This window comes from Pogoniulus pusillus, chromosome W, assembly GCF_015220805.1.
Source record: "Pogoniulus pusillus isolate bPogPus1 chromosome W, bPogPus1.pri, whole genome shotgun sequence".
Lineage (NCBI taxonomy): Eukaryota > Metazoa > Chordata > Aves > Piciformes > Lybiidae > Pogoniulus > Pogoniulus pusillus.
Window position 1 is genome coordinate 7,838,545 of NC_087308.1, and position 18,974 is coordinate 7,857,518.

The 18,974-nt window shown below is 47.0% G+C and overlaps 1 protein-coding gene across 4 annotated transcripts in view; it reads right to left on the reverse strand.

Annotated features, from left to right (window-relative positions):
* LOC135192843 (AN1-type zinc finger protein 5-like) overlaps positions 1–18,974 on the reverse strand; it is a 129,154-nt gene that overhangs the window by 78,853 nt on the left and 31,327 nt on the right. For all 4 annotated transcript variants that reach the window (XM_064176228.1, XM_064176227.1, XM_064176226.1 and 1 more), the window contains exon 5: positions 1,321–1,446. In XM_064176228.1, the coding sequence (XP_064032298.1) occupies positions 1,321–1,446 (126 nt within the window). The remainder of the gene's footprint in view (positions 1–1,320; positions 1,447–18,974) is intronic.

Below are 18,974 nucleotides of genomic sequence, written 5' to 3' on the forward strand. Positions count from 1 at the left end.
TCAAAGTACAAGTATGGTAAAGCCTGGCACATTGATTACATCACTTTATGTCATTCTCATTCTGGTAAGCAATATGTGCTAACGATGGTAGAGGCCAGCACCGGATGGCTGGAAATCTATCCAGTTCCACATGCTACTGCACATAACACCATTCTTGGCTTGGAAAGACAAATCATGTGGAGACATGGAACTCCAGAGAGAATCGAGTCAGACAATGGCACTCATTTCAAGAACAATCTTGTGAAAAACTGGGCCAAAGAGCATGGTATTGAATGGATCTACCATATACCCTACTGTGCACCAGCTTCAGGGAAGATTGAGTGCTACAACGGTTTGCTGAAAACCACCCTAAAAGCCATGGGAGGTGGAACTCTGAAAAACTGGGATAAAAATTTAGTGCAGGCTACCTGTTTGATAAATAGTAGGGGTTCTGTAATCAGATTATTTCCAAACAGTGGACAGTGATAAAGTTCCTTTTGTACATGAAAAGAATCTGTTACAGAAAACTTTGGGTATTTTCTCCTTCAAGTGAAGGGAAACCTGTCCAAGGGGTGGTTTCTACTGAAGGTCCTGGTCATACATAGGTCATACAGGAGAATGGTGAAGTCCAGTGTATTCAACAGAGAAATTTAACCTTAGCTGAGAGAGTTTAAATTCAGAGTCCATAATACAAGTAATTAGGATTTTTCTGTTCTAGGTACTAACTGGTATCCAATGAGAAAATCTATGAGAGAATCTACAGTTCGTGAGCATGAACCCAATGTCACTTGGGAGTCCCTGTTCTCGTTTCATCTGTGAAGAGACAAGCTGTTTACTGTTCTCTGAGCTTTTACATCACCTACATCCAAGATAGACAGAACAAAGCATTAACTCCCTTGCCAATTCTTCCAACTCACCTTGCACATAAGGCAGACTCTGGAATAAGGTAGGAGGGTGGAAAGAAGGTGGAAGAGTGGTTGGGAGTCCCTCCTGGGCACTCTGACTTCTGGGAGGGGTATTGTGGTTTTGTATTACTTTTAACTTGTATATTTCTCTATATAGCTGTAAATATCTATAGTATAATTGTAAATATCTGCTTGTATATTGTGCTAAGCTGTGAATATAAAGCTTCATTCCTTAACTTCCATCCAGCTGAGTCTAGGCTGGGTGATTTCACTGTGTGAGGGGGCATATAACTCCCAGAACCACTACAGACATCTAACAATATGGATTTTGAAAGAGCAGGTAACTTTAATGGCTATGGATATTTCAACAAATTTCATCTATTAAGAGAGAACTAATCATATAAATCTGTTCAATATTAACAAAATGTTCTCATACCTGTAAGGCCAACCTTCTTTCTGCACATGAAGCATCTGTTTTTCTTTGGTTTAGGCAATTCAGAAGCTTTCTCTTCACTCTTCAAAGTTCTAGATTGAGAAACCAACGGGATTGGCTGAGTAACAACTGTTAAAGCAAGCAAAAGAAATAAAGGTTAATTTTTTTCCTTTTCTTGACTTCACTATTTACTCAGTAGCATGCTTATATTTATTAACAGTAAACTCCCCTCTACTCAGACACTGTAGTTTATTCTATGAAGTACTAAGTAGAATAGGTATTCTATTAACTTCACTTTTATCTCTACAGAAAATGATAAAGTTTTCCCTACTGTTTCACCATCTGGAAAATACAGGATACCTAACATTATCACCTGTATATACACATGTAAGTTTAAAAGCTTGGAAAGCACTCCAGAAGTTGTCACTCCAATATTGTCACAGTTAAAGTTGTTGAACAGAAGAGATTCTTGTGGAAAACAGTAAATACGAACATATTTTAGAAACTAATTATATTTACAGTAATAGTTGGGTTTTTTTCATAGTACCAAGTTACTCTGCCACTATACTTGCCAAGTCAGATGATCTAAAACCTCAGAGTCAACCAGAATGGCTAATATTCCTGAGCTTCAAAACACTGATTCTGTAGTACATCAGGTATACTACTACAAGCCACACAGCTCAAAAGAGCCCTTGTTTCAGACACTTTTCAGTAACTTAAAAAATAAAAAGTATATATTTAATATGGATGGATTTTTTTTTTTTGTCTGTTTATAACTGTCAATACCACTGTGCACCATGGCTGTCACTCACACGATGAAGGGCAGAAAAAGCGTGTGCACCCAGACAGATTTGACCCAACAACACACAGGAGTCCAGGCTACTGGCTGCAGGGAGTGATGGAGCCTGTCACTTGCCATAGAGGGAGAAGGGGCGAACAATTGCGCCAGGTGTGAGCAGGTGAACATTCTCCTCACCTTGGTGGCAGAATTGAAAGATGAAGTGGCTGAGCTGAAGGATGAAGTATCCAGGCTCAGGTCAATAAGGGAAAATGAAAGGGAGCTGTTTCTGTGGGAGCAGGCCCTGCAGATCGCCCCTGCTAAGGGAACTGCTCCTGGAAACAGGGAGGGATGGGTACAGATCCCTGTCAGAGGCAGCAAGGGAAATCCACCCCAGCCCTCTCCTCCTCTTCAATTGCCCTTGCACAACAAGTATGAGGCCCTGCATGCAGAGGGCAGGGAGGATGAGAGGGCTGAGGAGCAGCCATCTGGGATGATGCCTAGGGTGGAGCAGTCCCCACCAACTGTAGTGACTAGCTCCACAAAAACAAAGAAAAAGAGAAGGGTTATAGTTGTTGGCGACTCGGTCTTGAGGTGGGCAGAGGGACCCATTTGTCGTCCCAACCCATCCCACAGGGAGGTCTGCTCCCTTCCTGGTGCCCAGGTTAGGGACATTGCCAGGAGACTCCCAAACCTAATCCATCCCTCTGATTATTACCCTTTGCTGGTAATACAGGCTGGCAGGGATGAGATTGAGAAGAAGGGCACCAGGGCAATTAAAAAGGAATTTAAGGCCCTGGGGAAATTGATAGATGGGGCGGGAGCACAGGTGGTGTTCTGTTCAGTTCCCTCTGTGGCAAGGGAGTTCACAGAGAGGAGGAACAGAACCAATGCCATCAACAACTGGCTCAAGGGATGGTGCCAGCGGCGGCACTTTGTGTTCTTTGACCATGGGGAAACTTTTACTGAGCCAGACCTGCTCGATCCTGATGGGGTGCAGTTGTCTAGGAGGGGCAGGAGAGTTCTGGTACTGTAGGCGGGCTTTAAACTAGATCTGAGGGGGGTGAGTGAGGCAATTACTCTCTCTGAGAAGGAGTGGGATGGAAACTAGAGTCAATTGAGGAATCGAGAGCCCAGCTAAAGTGCATCTACACCAATGCACGCAGCTTGGGTAACAAGCAGGAGGAACTGGAAGTCCTGGTCCACCAGGGTGACTATGATATAGTCGCCATTTCAGAAACTTGAAGGGATTACAGGCATGACTGGAGTGCTATACTGGGGTGATACAGCCTCTTCAGGAGAGATAGGCAAGGGAGAAGAGGAGGAGGGGTGGCCCTGTATATTAGGGAGTCACTCCTTGCCACAGAGCTTGAGGTGAGGGACGAAGGGATTGAGAGCTTGTGGGTTAAAATCAGAGGGAGGACTAACAAATCTGACATCCTGGTTGGAGTCTGTTATGGACCACCCAACCAGGATGACGAAACTGATGAGATATTTTACAAAAAATTGGAGGCTGTCTCAAGATCATCAGATCTTGTTCTTGTGGGTGACTTTAACCTGCCAGATATCTGCTGGGAACTTAATTCAGCAGAGAGGAGGCAGTCCAGAAGATTTCTAGAGTGCATGGAGGACAGCTTCATGACCCAGCTGTTAAGTGAGCCTACTAGGGGTCAAACTCAGCTTGACCTGCTGTTTTCCAACAGAGAAGGGCTGGTGGGAGATGTGACAGTGGGAGGCTGCCTGGGGTATAGTGATCACGAGATAGTGGAGTTTTCATTATGCAGGGAGATAGGGAGGAACTGTAACAGAACCCACACCTTGGACTTTCGGAGGGCAAACTTCAAATTGTTCAAGAAACTTATTTGCAAAGTCCCCTGGGCAGCAGTCCTTGAGAACAAAGGGGTCCAGGATGGTTGGACCTACTTTAAACAGCTCTTGAAGGCACAGGAGCTGGCAGTTCCCATGTGCCGAAACACGAGCCGGCGGGGAAGGCAACCAGCCTGGATGAGCAAACAGCTGCTGAAGGAATTGGGGGAAAAAAAGAGGGTGTATCACCTTTGGAAGGAGGGGAAGGCTTCTCCTGACGTGTTTAAGGATGTAGCCAGATTATGCAGGAGAAAAATTAGAGAGGCTAAGGCCCAGATAGAACTTAGGCTGGCCACTTCCGTGAAAGATAACAAAAAGCACTTTTCTAAATTTATCAATTCTAAAAAGAAGGGCAAGAAGAGCCTCCACTCCTTACTGGACCAGGAGGGGAACATTATAACTGACGACTGTGGGAGAATTCTCCCGCAGCGGGACATGAGCTGTAAACATGAGAACTTGTGATGGGAGAATGTCCTTGAGCTGGAAGCTACAGTGAGCAACCCACGCACACCCGCAGGGGGCTGGACCTGCCAGCCCCTAGGGCGGACACAGCTACAGGGAGCTCAGCCCCCTCGGGTGGACACTGCGGGTTGTTACTGACACAGGGCAACCTATCTGCACCTTGCACGTGGCTCTGGGCCAATCTGTACTGTCCACTTGTGCCAGCCCCAGGCTGACGGTATACACCTCCTCTGAGCACTATATAAGAGGCTTTGCCACCCTAATAAAGCTGTACTGATGCATAGCAAGCTGCTGAGTCGAGTCGTCAGTACTCCGATCGCACCTCTCACCAGCCTCCAGACTCCGACAGACGACGAGGAAAAGGCTGAGGTCCTGAATGCCTTCTTCGCCTCAGTTTTCAACAGTAAGGAGGGAGGAGTTCAGGGCATGTGGCCTCTTGAACTGGGGGATGGGGTCGGGGAGTGGTGTGTTGCCCTGGAAATTCATGAGGAATTAGTTCAGGACCTGCTGAGCCACCTGGACACCCACAAGTCCATGGGACCAGATGGGATCCATCCTAGGGTGCTGAGAGAGCTGGCAGATGAGCTGGCCAAGCCGCTCTCCATCATTTTCCAGCAGTCCTGGCTCACCAGAGAGGTCCCAGGAGACTGGAAACTGGCCAACGTGATCCCCATCCACAAGAAGGGTCGGATGGAGGAACCCGGGAACTACAGACCTGTCAGCCTGACCTCAGTGCCAGGGAAACTGATGGAGCAGGTTATCTTGGGGGCAATAACTGCGCACCTGAGGGATGGCAAAGGGCTCAGGTCCAGCCAACATGGATTTAGGAAGGGCAGATCCTGCCTCTCCAACCTGATCTCCTTCTATGATCAGGTGACCTGCTTGGTGGATGTGGGGAGGCCTGTGGATGTGGTCTACCTGGACTTCAGCAAGGCCTTTGACACTGTCCCCCACAGCAAACTGCTGGCTAAGCTGTCAGCCTGCGGCTTGGATGGCAACACTCTGTGCTGGGTTAGGAACGGGCTGGAGGGACGAGCCCAGAGAGTGGTGGTGAATGGTGCCACATCCAGCTGGCGGCCGGTCACTAGTGGTGTCCCTCAAGGATAAGTGCTGGGCCCCATCCTCTTTAACATCTTCATAGATGACCTGGATGAGGGCATCAAGTCAGTCATCAGCTGGGGGCAGATGTGGCTGGGTTGGAGGGGAGAAGGGCTCTGCAGCGGGATCTTGACCGCCTGGACAGATGGCGTTCAATAACTCCAAGTGCCGGGTGCTGCACTTTGGCCACAACAACCCCATGCAGAGATACAGGCTGGGGGGCAATGGCTGGAGAGCAACCAAACAGAAAGGGATCTGGGGGTGCTGATCGATACCCACCTGAACCTGAGCCAACAGTGTGCCCAGGTGGCCAAGAGAGCCAGTGGCATACGGGCTTGCATCAGGAATGGTGTGGTCAGCAGGAGCAGGGAGGTCATTCTGCCCCTGTGCTCTGCACTGGTTAGACCACACCTTGAGTACTGCGTTCAGTTCTGGGCCCCCCAGTTTAGGAGGGACATTGAGATGCTTGAGCGTGTCCAGAGAAGGGCGACGAGGCTGGTGAGAGATCTCGAGCACAAGCCCTACGAGGACAGGCTGAGGGAGCTGGGATTGTTTAGCCTGGAGAAGAGGAGGCTCAGGGGTGACCTTATTGCTGTCTACAACTACCTGAGGGGAGGTTGTGGCCAGGAGGAGGTTGCTCTCTTCTCTCAGGTGGCCAGCACCAGAACGAGAGGGGACATAGCCTCAAGCTATGCCAGGGGAAATTTAGGCTTGAGATGAGGAGAAAGTTCTTCACTGAGAGAGTGATTGGATACTGGAATGGGCTGCCCGGGGAGGTGGTGGAGTCTCCGTCCCTGGAGCTGTTCAAGGCAGGATTGGATGTGGCACTTGGTGCCATGGTCTAGCCTTGAGCTCTGTGGTAAAGGCTTGGACTTGATGATCTATGAGGTCTCTTCCAACCTTGGTGATACTGTGATACTGTGAATTGATAAACAGTGCAACCCCGTGCTTCAGAGTGTCCTTGGATCCATCCCGGAGGCAGGAAACCAGGTGGTGAATAACAGTCCCCCACATGCAGCTGCAAGGAGGCAGTGTCTGCCAGCCGCAGGGGGCTGACCCTACAGGTTGTTTACATAAGATAACCTATCTCTACCTCATGCATAACTTTAAGCCTATCTGTGCCTTCCACATGTACTAATCTTAACTAAGTTAGCTATGCACATCTCTTCCAAGTGAGCATATAAGTCGCTGTATTCATGGAAATAAACGGAGAACGATTATCTAACCACATTGGTGTTTACAATTGTTACTCTCATGGTGCTACGCTGGCAAATGGCGCCTGAACAGAGGTAGCCTGGACTCGGGGAAGATGAGGTATTGCAGACTGGCAGAGGGCAGGACCGTGATAATGGGCCGGGGCTCGGGAAGGCACCGACGAACTGCAGACATTTCGAATTGAAAGTAATGTCACCGGTGACACTGGATGGAGGGTGCTGCAAAAAGGGGGAAGTAGCCGGACACTCAGACCGTGGCCGAGTACTCCGTAGAAGCGGGTAAGGCTGTGAAAGGGATGCAGCACTGTGTTTTTGGCAAGCATAGTCTCTGTGAGAGGGCTTATGCCAGATATAACAAGCTCTGTGAGTTGATCAAATAGGAAGAGAGGGACTTTATGAAGCAGATCCATATGATTTTGTGCTAGTTAGAAGCAAGCTGGAATGTTTTGGTAAAAGAACTAGATAACGGGCAGTGGAATGAAAAACAATTGTGTCTCCTTCTCTCACAGTTACTCTGAGAACTCTGGGAAGAAGAAGTAAACTTTCTCCATTTTGTCTTTTTCTTCTGCCTGTGCCTTCAGACCTAGTCACATCTCATTAACCTTGCTCCTACTAACCTTGCTCCTTAACCTCTTGGCCACACTTCTCTTCTTCCTGAGAACTGGGGTAAGGTTGAGAGGGCCGGGGGAGGTGTGGGGGTAATTTGAGAGCCCCTCCTGGGGACTCAGGTTTCTGGGAGGGGAGTTGTGCTTTTGTATTGTTTATCCTTTGTATATTTCTGTATATAATTGTATATAACTGTATATAATTGTATATAACTGTATATATTGTAAATAGCTGCTTGTAAATTCTGCTAGCTGTAAATAAATTGCTTCATCTATATTCCCAGAGGCCGTCTGAGTTAGCTGGGGCAAATTCAAAAGTGTGGGGGGGCGGGTAAGAGCCCAAACCATCACATTTTTAATTGGCACCCAACGTGGGGCTAGATAGATTTGAGTGATTGGAAATTAGCTCTGGGAATTAAGATGAAGCTAATCAAGCAGCTATTGTACTTGGTGGGGATTATTGTGTGGCCTGTTTTCTGGTTTTTTGTGTACAACTGGATCAAAGATCAAATTGGTTATTTCTTGCTTCATGTAGTTTTTAAGAAGGTCAAAGCTAAGCTTTCAAGCATGTTCTGGAGCTGGGGTGATTTTATTCTTGGTTATGTTGGTTTTAATATCTCTGAGAATATTACCAAGGATATTACAGGAGCTCTGGTCAATAATATGACAATCAATGGAAATTCTGCTTTAAATACGGCTCTAATGAGAGTTATTCAGCCTAAGACAGGAATTCCAACTGTTTGCTTAGGCACATGCTCGTGTAAAACTGTTTTGCTACTCACAGTTTTTAATATTTGCCTCATGATTTTAATATTCATATTAATTTTGGCATTATTGGTGAAAAATTCAAAACCAGCTTCTGTAAGAGCTAGGAAAAATTCTGTGTCTCAGAAGCAGTCTCTTTCACAGCAAAACAAGGGAACACAGTTATCGGCTTCCCCCTTGCCAGCCTCTGCCCCTCCTTTCCAAGTGCTGGGAACACGGCCAATGTTCCCGCCAATAACATAAACAATGATAAGGATAACAACAACAACAATCCACAGAGTTTGGCAGGAGCCCCAGAAGGGCAGGCAAATAATCCTACTAATGCTGGTAATGCTAGCCCAGTCAGTCCAAATCCTAATGACACCAGCTCAACTAATTCGAACCCCCAGCCAGCAGACCAGAACCAAAATCCTCCTGTTAAAAGCAAGGCAGATTTGAACTCACAAGCTCCAGGTCAGACCCCAAATAATTCAAACCCTCCAGGTCAGACCCCTAATGATTCAAATCCTCCAGCAGACACATCCAAGTCTGTTGCTGTTCAGGCCTTTCTGGCACCTGCTAAGGCAAAAGCTAAGACAAAGAGTGGTTCGCAGGAGGATGTAAGAGAGGGGACCTCTGGTGATCAGCAGCCAGAGGAGGAAGAGGAGGCAGTTAGTCTGCGAGACCTCGCGAATGTGCTGAGACAACAATACTCAAGTGAGAGGAGTGCTGTGAGGTTAGCTGCCAAGAGAGAGGATGGTTCCAATGAGTTTGAGAGTGCTATGAGGAAGGTTCTGTTAGGCCCAGTACCACCAGATCAACAGGGGGAAGAGGAGGTGGAAGATGACATCCAAGGCTCCAAGGATCCACTCAGAGAGGTCAGGGAAGTTAGGAAGGAATACACAAGGGAATCAGGTGAGCCAATCTTAAGCTGGCTAGTGAGATGCCGTGGCATTGGTGCTAATGCTCTGCAGGTAGGAGACAAGTCTGCCAAGCAGCTGGGACCACTCACTAAGGAGAGTGGAGTGGACAAATACCTAGCAAGTCCTCTTGGTAGGGTTAGCTTGTGGACACGCCTTTTGTTGGCTGTGGCTATGAGATATCCTTCCCGGGATGATTTGCCATGGGCTGCCAAGAAGTGGAACACCGTTGAGCAGGGAATTAAGCTTCTGAAGGAGTTTGCTGTGAAGGAAGTGCTTTATGGAGATCATGGTACTCATGAGCCTGACGATATTCCTTTGGGAACAGGCCTCATGAAGAAGTTGATTAAACTTGCTCCTTCATCCTATGCTAACATCTTGGCCAGTAAATTCCTAGCAAGGAGTGATAATGGAAGATCTTTCACTGTTGGTGAATTCACTGATCAGCTCAGGCAGATAGAGGATAGCTTGTCACATTCTGGCCTAATCTCTGCCATACAAACTATGACTACAGAGATGAAGGATAGCATTGAGAATGGCATTAGAAATGGCATGAAAGAACTGAAGGAGGATCTTAAAAACATTACTAATCTGGTAAAGGATACCATTCCTGCATCATCTGAATGTGTGCATGTTTCTGCAGTCAGGAACAGACACCCACCTCCTGCAAGGCAATTCCAGCCCAGGAGGAGACAAATTCCACCCAGACATCAGAAATCACGTGCGTCACTGTGGACACTTCTGCGTGACACATACAGTGAGAACATGAACAAGTGGGATGGTAAACCTACATCAGGTCTTTCAAAGAGGGTCAGGGAACTGTAGAGTGGCAGAAACAGAGGCAGTAATGCCCGAAAAGTAGCTGTCTCTTCTTCAGCTCCCGAGAGCAACTGCAATTGTTCCAACAGTTGAAGTTCCTCTCACAACACCAATCATTGTGTACATCCCACATGCCATGTTCAGCATTGGGGGTGCCCTGCCTCCAGCCAGGAGGAGGAAAGGAATAGTGGAGAGAACCAAATCTATTGGAATGTATTCATTAGGTGGCCTGGCAGTTCAAGAGTTCGGAAATACAGGGCTTTAGTTGACACAGGTGCTCAGTGTACTTTATTGCCATCTAATTGCAAAGGGACAGAGTCCATTTCTATCTTTGGAATCACTGGTGGATCTCAAGAGTTAACTAAGATACAGGCTGAGATCAGTTTAACTGGTAAAGAGTGGAAGACACATACTATTGTAACTGGTCCTGATGCGCCTTGCATTTTGGGAATTGACTTTTTGAGACAAGGTTGTTTCAAAGATCCTAAGGGTCATAAATGGGCTTCTGGAATAGCATCTGTAGAGATTGAGGATGATAAATTGAAATTGTCCATTAGACCTGAACTTTCTGATGAATCTGCAGTTGTGGGACATCATGACATAGAGGACCTGGAAGTGCCAATTGCAACTCAAACTGTTCATCATAGGCAGTACAGAACTAACCGTGACTCTTTTTTGCCCATTCATCTGCTGATTCGTCAATTGGAGAGTCAGGCTGTCATCGAGAAAGCTCATTCACCTTTCAACAGTCCCATCTGGCCTGTGTTTAAATCTACGGGCAACTGGAGACTCACAATTGACTTTCGTGCCCTCAACGAGGTGACGCCACCCATGAGTGCAGCTGTGCCGGACATGCTGGAACTCCAGTACGAGCTGGAATCGAAGGAGGCTAAATGGTATGCAACCATAGACATTGCTAATGCTTTCTTCTCTATTCCCATAGCAAAGGAGTGCAGGCCTCAGTTTGCATTCACCTGGAGAGGAATCCAGTACCAGTTCAAGCGTTTGCCTCAGGGGTGGAAACACAGCTCAACCATCTGTCATTCAGTCATCCACAATGCACTGGAGAAAGGTAAAGCTCCAGAGCACATCCAGTACATCGACGACATCATTGTGTGGGGCCAAACTGCTGAGGAAGTCTTCGAGAAAGGTAACAAAATCATTGACATTCTGTTGCAAGCAGGTTTTGCCATTAAGAGAAACAAGGTCAAAGGACCTGCCAAAGAAATTCAGTTTCTGGGAGTGCGGTGGCAGGATGGTCGCCGTTACATTCCTCAGGATGTGATCAACAAAGTCTCTACCATGGCAGTTCCCACCAGTAAGAAGGACACACTTTCTTTTCTTGGTGTGGTGGGATTTTGGAGACAACACATTCCTGGTTTCAGACAGATTGTCAAACCTCTGCATGATGTGACTCGTAAGAGAAACAATTTCATGTGGGGACTTGAACAACAAGCAGCCTTTGATCAGATTAAGCGAGAAATAGTCCATGCAGTGGGCTTGGGACCTGTGAGATCTGGTCCGGACATTAAAAACATTCTGTACACGGCTGCCAGTGAAAATGGTCCAACTTGGAGTCATTGGCAGAGAGCTCCAAATGAGACACGTGGTCGTCCACTTGGTTTCTGGGGATGTTGCTACATAGGTTCAGAGACAAATTACAATGCATCTGAGAAAGAGATTCTAGCAGCCTATGAGGGAGTGAAAGCAGCTTCTGAAGTGATTGGAACTGAGTCACAATTGCTTTTAGCTCCTAGACTGCCAGTTCTTAACTGGATGTTCAAAGGCAAAGGTTCATCTCCGCATCATGCCACAGATGCAACCTGGTCTAAATGGATGGCTTTGATAACCCAATGAGCACGAATGGGTAATCTTGACCGACCTGGTCTGGTGGAGGTGATCAACAACTGGCCGGAAGGCACAGACTGTTCCAAACCTCCAGAGGAGAAAAGAACTCGTGCTGAGGAAGCTCCTCCCTATGGTGATCTCTCTGATCAGGAAAAGAACTATGCTTTGTTCACAGATGGTTCCTGTCGTCTTGTTGGGAACAAGAGAATATGGAAGTCAGCGGTTTGGAGTCCTACCAGGAGAGTTACCGAAACGAAAGATCAAAGAAAGTTATCAAAGAGAGAGATGGAGAAGGAGAATCCAGTCAGTTCGCTGAGGTAAAAGCTGTTCAACTTGCTCTTGATGCGGCTGAACATGAGAATTGGCCTATCCTTTACCTCTGCACTGACTCATGGATGGTAGCCAATGCTCTATGGGGTTGGCTAAAGGACTGGAAGAAGAATGGTTGGCAGAGGAAAGGAAAGCCTATTTGGTGTGCTCATCTATGGCAGGACATTGATGCACGGCTGGAGAAAATTCCAGTGAAGGTGCGGCACGTAGATGCACACATGCCTAAGAGCAGAGCCACTGAGGAACATAAACATAACCAGAAGGCAGACCAAGCTGCTAAGATTGCTCAAGTTGATACCAACTCTGAACTTGACATTGACCTTGATTGGAAACACCGAGGTGAGCTGTTCTTAGCTCGGTGGGCCCATGATTCGTCTGGACATCAAGGCAGAGATGGAACATACTGATGGGCTCGTGATAGGTCAATTGACTTGTCCATGGACGCTATCACCCAAGTCATCTATGACTGTGACATTTGTGCTGCTATTAAGCAGGCTAAGCGAATCAAGCCCTTATGGTATGGTGAGAGATGGTCAAAGTACAAGTATGGTGAAGCCTGGCAGATTGACTACATCACTTTACCTCGATCTCGTTCTGGCAAGCAGTATGTGCTAACGATGGTAGAAGCCAGCACTGGATGGTTGGAAACCTATCCAGTTCCACATGCTACTGCACGTAACACCATTGTTGGTTTGGAGAGACAAATCTTGTGGAGACATGGAACTCCAGAGAGAATCGAGTCAGACAATGGTACTCATTTCAAGAACAATCTTGTGAAAAACTGGGCCAAAGAGCATGGTATTGAATGGATCTATCACATACCCTACTATGCACCAGCTTCAGGGAAGATTGAACGCTACAATGGTTTGCTGAAAACCACCCTAAAAGCCATGGGGGGTGGAACTCTGAAAAACTGGGACAAACATTTAGCACAAGCTACCTGGTTGGTAAATAGTAGAGGTTCAGTAAATAGAGCAGGACCTGCACAATCAGATTTGGTCCAAACAGTAGACGGTGATAAAGTTCCTGTTGTGCGTGAAAAGAATCTGTTAGGGAAAACTGTTTGGGTATTTTCTCCTTCGGGCGAAGGGAAACCTGTCCGAGGGATGGTGTCTGCTGAAGGTCCTGGTCATACATGCTGGGTAATGCAGGAGAATGGTGAAATTCAGTGTATTCCACAGAGAAATCTAACCTTAGCTGAGAGAGTTTAAATTCAGAGTGTGTAATACAAGCTGTTAGGAGTTTTCTGTTCTAGGTAATATCGGCGCCCAACACTGAGAGAATCTACAATAGAATCTACAGTACGTGAGCACGAACCCAACGTCACCTGGAAGTCCCTGTTCTGAGCTTTTGAATCACCTACATCTGATTGAAGTGTGAACTTGTATATATTGTTTTAGTGTAAATATTGGTTTAGATTAGATTGGATAATTCTCAGCGATACTCTGAGTGAAGTAGACAAGGGGTGGATTGTGCTAGTTAGAAGCAAGCTGGAATGTTTTGGTAAAAGAACTAGATAACGGGCAGTGGAATGAAAAACAATTGTGTCTCCTTCTCTCACAGTTACGCTGAGAACTCTGGGAAGAAGAAGTAAACTTTCTCCATTTTGTCTTTTTCTTCTGCCTGTGCCTTCAGACCTAGTCACATCTCATTAACCTTGCTCCTACTAACCTTGCTCCCTAACCTCTTGGCCGCACCTCTCTTCTTCATGAGAACTGGGGTAAGGTTGAGAGGGCCGGGGGAGGTGTGGGGGTAATTTGAGAGCCCCTCCTGGGGACTCAGGTTTCTGGGAGGGGAGTTGTGCTTTTGTATTGTTTATCCTTTGTATATTTCTGTATATAATTGTATATAACTGTATATATCGTAAATAGCTGCTTGTAAATTCTGCTAGCTGTAAATAAATTGCTTCATCTATATTCCCAGAGGCCGTCTGAGTTAGCTGGGGCAAATTCAAAAGTGTGGGGGGGCGGGTAAGAGCCCAAACTGTCACAGATTTTTAGACCAGAGAGCTGGAGAGAAGTGGGAGATGCACTGTGGGAAGCAGTTATTACTGACGGTAGAGACTCTAAAATTCGCTCAAAAGCTCCGTTCCACCTGGTGAGACGTAATAAATACCTTAATGGACATGAAAGACGACTGACAGGTCGCTATGGCTGCTGTGTGCACGCTCGTTGCTGCTCCTGCTTTTCCGATCGAAACGACCGGCAGTAAGCGCTCAACCGGCAAAGGCGGCAAAGAGCCTTCTCAGTTTGAAAAGTTTTTCGGCACTGCTGTAAAGCGGCAACTGTGTGTACCGTGACTGATTTACTGAGTGCTGCTAATGACCCGCCAATAGCCGACACCGACCATCCGCCCACGGATTCCACTAAAGCAACTTTTACGCACGATCGCCAAGGTCCAGTTTGCCGTCTGAAAATGCAGCCCCCTGCGCCCCCACCAACAGCATCCAAGAAAGGCTGGAGATTCTTCACTCTCAAAAGGAAAAGGAAAAAACAACAAAGAGGCAGAGGGGAGAACAGCAGAGGAAAAGAGACAGCAGAAGCGATCACACACAGGGAACCGGACACCGCCCCCTTCTCCAGTGACAAGAGCCCCAGGAAAGCAGTCTCAGATCCACCCTTACCATCCCCCACACCTCGTAGCTCGCCCCCCCAGCAGAACGCACCCCACAGAAGAGACGCACAGCTGATAGAGCTTCCTGACAGACTCCAGAAGTTAGAGGACTGAGTCCAGCTTGGGACAGGTCTGTCGGACTTCTGACATGCTTTTTCGACGTCTCCTGGGGTCTGGAGGGGTGGGAGTGGGTGCGTTGGGGACAGCAGTGGGTCTGTGTTGCTCCAGGGAGCTAGGCTATTTGCATATGTAAGCTTCTCCAAGCATAGGTATCCCAATTATCACCACAAAAGCCTGCTAAACTGCTCTGTTTACACCCACCCTCTGTCTGAGCCTGTGAGAGACGCTTTTTTTTTTCAACTTACGAAAGAGCTTCTCCAAAACTTTTTCTCTCTGTGAGAGACGTACTTTAACAGTTATATTTGCTGTGTGTGAGAAATATATATTTCATCCGATCAATTCGTGGCAAGAGGCCACAGACAGGGAGGAAGGGGGGGGTTTGAATGGAGCTGCACTCCTCCTTGCACAACCATCACAAAAGCATACACTTGGCTTAAGATAACAGCAATAAATAATTAGAAACTAGAAAGCTTGGTGGAGTGAGGTAGGTGGAAGAGACAGCCTTTGCGCATGAGCAAACAGAGGACTAGTTTGGAGTTCACAGAGAGGACACTTGAGGAAGATCCCTTACTTCATCCCTGAAGACCCCTTACTTCATCCCTGAAGACCACCAGAGGGACCACCGAGTAAAAAGAGACATGCGTGGAAGAGACACCTCCCATTCTTAGAACTGATAAGCAAAACCCAACCTTTTCTTAGAATTAGTAATGAATATGCAATAGAATAGGATATAAAAAGAGAAAACTGAAAACAAAAGGTGTGCATTAGGGTAGAGCAGAGCCTCCCCCACGCACCCAGGCCTATACATTGCTTGATTCCTGCAACTCTATTAAAGCCTTAACTTGCATGAACGCAAGTTTATGCCTGTTATTTATGACAACTTGGGGGCTCGTCCGGGATATATCACTAGACCCTGGAGGTTCACCTAGGGAGGGGCGCCCCCACCTCTTGGTGGCTCCCTGGGGAGGGCCGGTCGGGGCTGGTGGTACCCTGAATCCAGATGGAATCAACCAATACATTTTTTTGAGCTCCCTGATGAGGCTGCAGCTGCTTTTATAGACCCTTATTTCTGTGCGCACAGACCCGAGCGAAGACGACAGTCGTGAGTATTGCGGAATCCATTCAGTTGGGTGGGATTCGATTGCCTGGTGTGAAAGAGTGTGTTTGAGACGAAGTCTGACTCCGAAGCGAGTGCGGAGGTCCAATAAGCCACGGTTACAAACTCCCGTGAGGGACTTGGCCGGTAAAGGAACGAAGCGATTCCTATAGGATTCGTGGGTGGGTTAAAAGAGGGTCTTTTAACCCCCTGCAAGACACTCTTTTAGGCAGTCAGGAAAGATGGGTCAAACTAAGTCAAGGACCCGAGACCCTAACAAAGGGAGCGAAACAAAGTTACCAGATATTCCCCCAGAAAGCCTGTTGGGTTTAATGATTAAATATTGGAATGATAGGGGCCCCAGAAAGGGAAAAACAAAAATTAAATTAGTCCATTATTGTATGAGAATATGGCCAAAAGAAAGCAATACAGCCACATGTGTATTGGCCTATGTTTGGGTCTTTTGAGGACTGGGTTTGTCAAGCCCTAGTAGAATATGTAGGCAACAAGAAAATGTTAAGCCTGGAGGAGGGTGAATATGCTGAGCTCTGGAAACTATCAGCAGAAAGAAAAGTTACAGCGCTGTACGCTCTAACAGCAGAAGGAGGAGGGAGGGAGAAGAGGGAGGAATGGGAGCCCTTAGATAACTTACCACCTGCCTGTCATGGAGAGTAGCAAAAGCCCCTCTAAAGTCTCCATGTCATGCAGATTTCTAATGCCTCACATTCAAGCCAGAAGCATCGGAAAACCAAAACAATCTTTCAGTCCCATGGGAAGATTTCTCCCTAGGGTAAGTGAAAGGTAAACACTGGCCATGTTTCCCTTTCACTTGGCCTTGCTTTCCAGACAACAGGGTATTGTTTTGGTTAGTAGAAACGACTGTCTTAGGCCTGCCCAGCACCTGCAGGTGGGCTGGCCTGAGGAGTGGTCTTTATATTGTTTTAGGTAATGTTATCCAATTGTATAAGTTGCTTATTGTTTTTTACCAATGTATGTGAACAACATAAAAGTGGTCCGAGTTGTGGGCTAGTCCTATTTTGGAACATTATAAAAATGGTGGACAGGCCAGGATCGAGGCTTTTGGCCCTTGTGCCCTTGCCTTTCTGGACCTCACCCTCGCTCCTTCCTCGGACAACAAGCTGCTTGCCGATCTAGCCTCGCCTCGGGCGGATACCCCGAGCCGCAGAGGCAGGAAAGCCTGCACATACCTGGACCCTCACCGGGAGAAAGGGACTCCCTACCAAGCTACAGACTGTGAGTAGCTGACGAACTGTTAACTCAAACCTCAGAGACTCAAAAGAACTCTCTTTAAACATCATAGACTCTTTAATTTGCCATTTTCGGAAATGTTGCTTTGATCTCAATCAAAAGAATTCACAGTGGTGGTGTAGTTTCGGGAAGAGGGAACTCGCATTCTTTGCAATAAATCACTGATAAAATAGTCAACGCCTCACGTATTTTCCCCATAAACTCTGCCGCGAAACTGCGTTCCACGACACTGCCTCAGCCCCCCCTCTCCCCCTCGCCGCCACTGCTGCCTCAGCCCCCCCTCTCCCCCTTGCCGCCGCTGCTGCCTCAGCCCCCCCTCTCCCCCTCGCCACCGCTGCTGCCTCAGCCCCCCCCTCCCCCCCTCCACCGCTGCTGCCTCAGCCCCCCCTCTCCCCCCGTGCCGCTTCTGCAGGATAATCAACCCCCAGCTACTAGAACGAGGAGCAGGACAAGGGAGAATGCAGGGGCTGACCTGTATCCCCTAAGGGAAGTCCCTTTGGGGGGCAATCAAGGAGGGATAGGATTCGTGGCGATACCATTGAACACGACTGATGTAAGAAATTTTAAGAAGGAAATGGGAACGTTACTGGATGATCCCTTAGGAGTGGCTGAGAGACTAGACCAATTTTTAGGTCCCAGCACATATACGTGGGAGGAAATACAGTCAATTTTGGGTATCCTATTGACTGTTGAAGAAAGGGGAATGATCAGACAAGCTGGAATGAGAATATGGGAACACCAGAATCAAAATGTCCCCCCCGGAGATCAGAAATGGCCAAATGTGGATCCCCATTGGGATCATCAGCAACCCCTTGGAAGGCAGAAAATGAGAGACCTAAGAACCCTAATAATACAAGGAATAAAGGAAGCAGTCCCCCGAGGACAGAATATAAACAAGGCCTTTGAGGAAGAACAAGGAAAAGATGAATCCCCCACATTATGGATGGAAAGGCTGAGAAAGAGTTTACAAATGTACTCAGGAATAGATCCTAATTCGGTGGCAGGGGTTACTCTCCTAAGGACACAATTTCAGTGGTACAGTGTGATAGACCTGAAGGATGCCTTCTGGGCTTGCCCACTAAAGGAAGAATCACGGGATTACTTTGCCTTTGATTGGGAAGATCCAGAGACAGGGAGAAGGCAACAGTTAAGGTGGACGGTATTACCTCAGGGATTTACAGAATCCCCCAACTTATTTGGTCAGACATTGGAGAAGCTATTAGAACAGCTGGTGTTTTCAGAAGGGATAAAATTGCTGCAGTATGTGGATGATTTATTGATAGCAGGAAAAACTGAAGAGGTAGTCTGAGAAGCCACCATACAGACTCTAAATTTTTTAGGAGCAAAAGGACTTGAGGTATCAAAACAAAAGCTACAATTTGTGGAACAAGAAGTAAAGTATTTAGGACACTGGTTGAGCAAAGGGGAAAAGAAACTAGACCCTGAAAGAATATCTGGGATCTTGGGGATGAAGACTCCAGAAAATAAGAAGGAAGTCAGACAGTTATTGGGACTCCTTGGATATTGTAGACAATGGATAGAAGGATATAGCGAAAGGGTAAAATTTCTATATGAAAAACTCACACATGAACGTCCCAGGTGGACTCAAGAAGATGAGCAGAGGTTGAGCGACCTTAAAAATATTTTATTGCAAGCCCCCATTTTGAGCTTACCAGATTTGGGAAGGCCTTTTTATTTGTTTGTAAATATTTCAAACCAAACCGCTTATGGGGTACTGGCTCAAGATTGGGCAGGGAGCAAGAAACCAGTGGCATATTGTTCAAAATTATTTGACCCGGTAAGCAGAGGATGGCCAGCTTGCCTTCAAGCCTTGGTGGCCACAGCTTTATTAATTGAGGAAGCAAGAAGAATAAC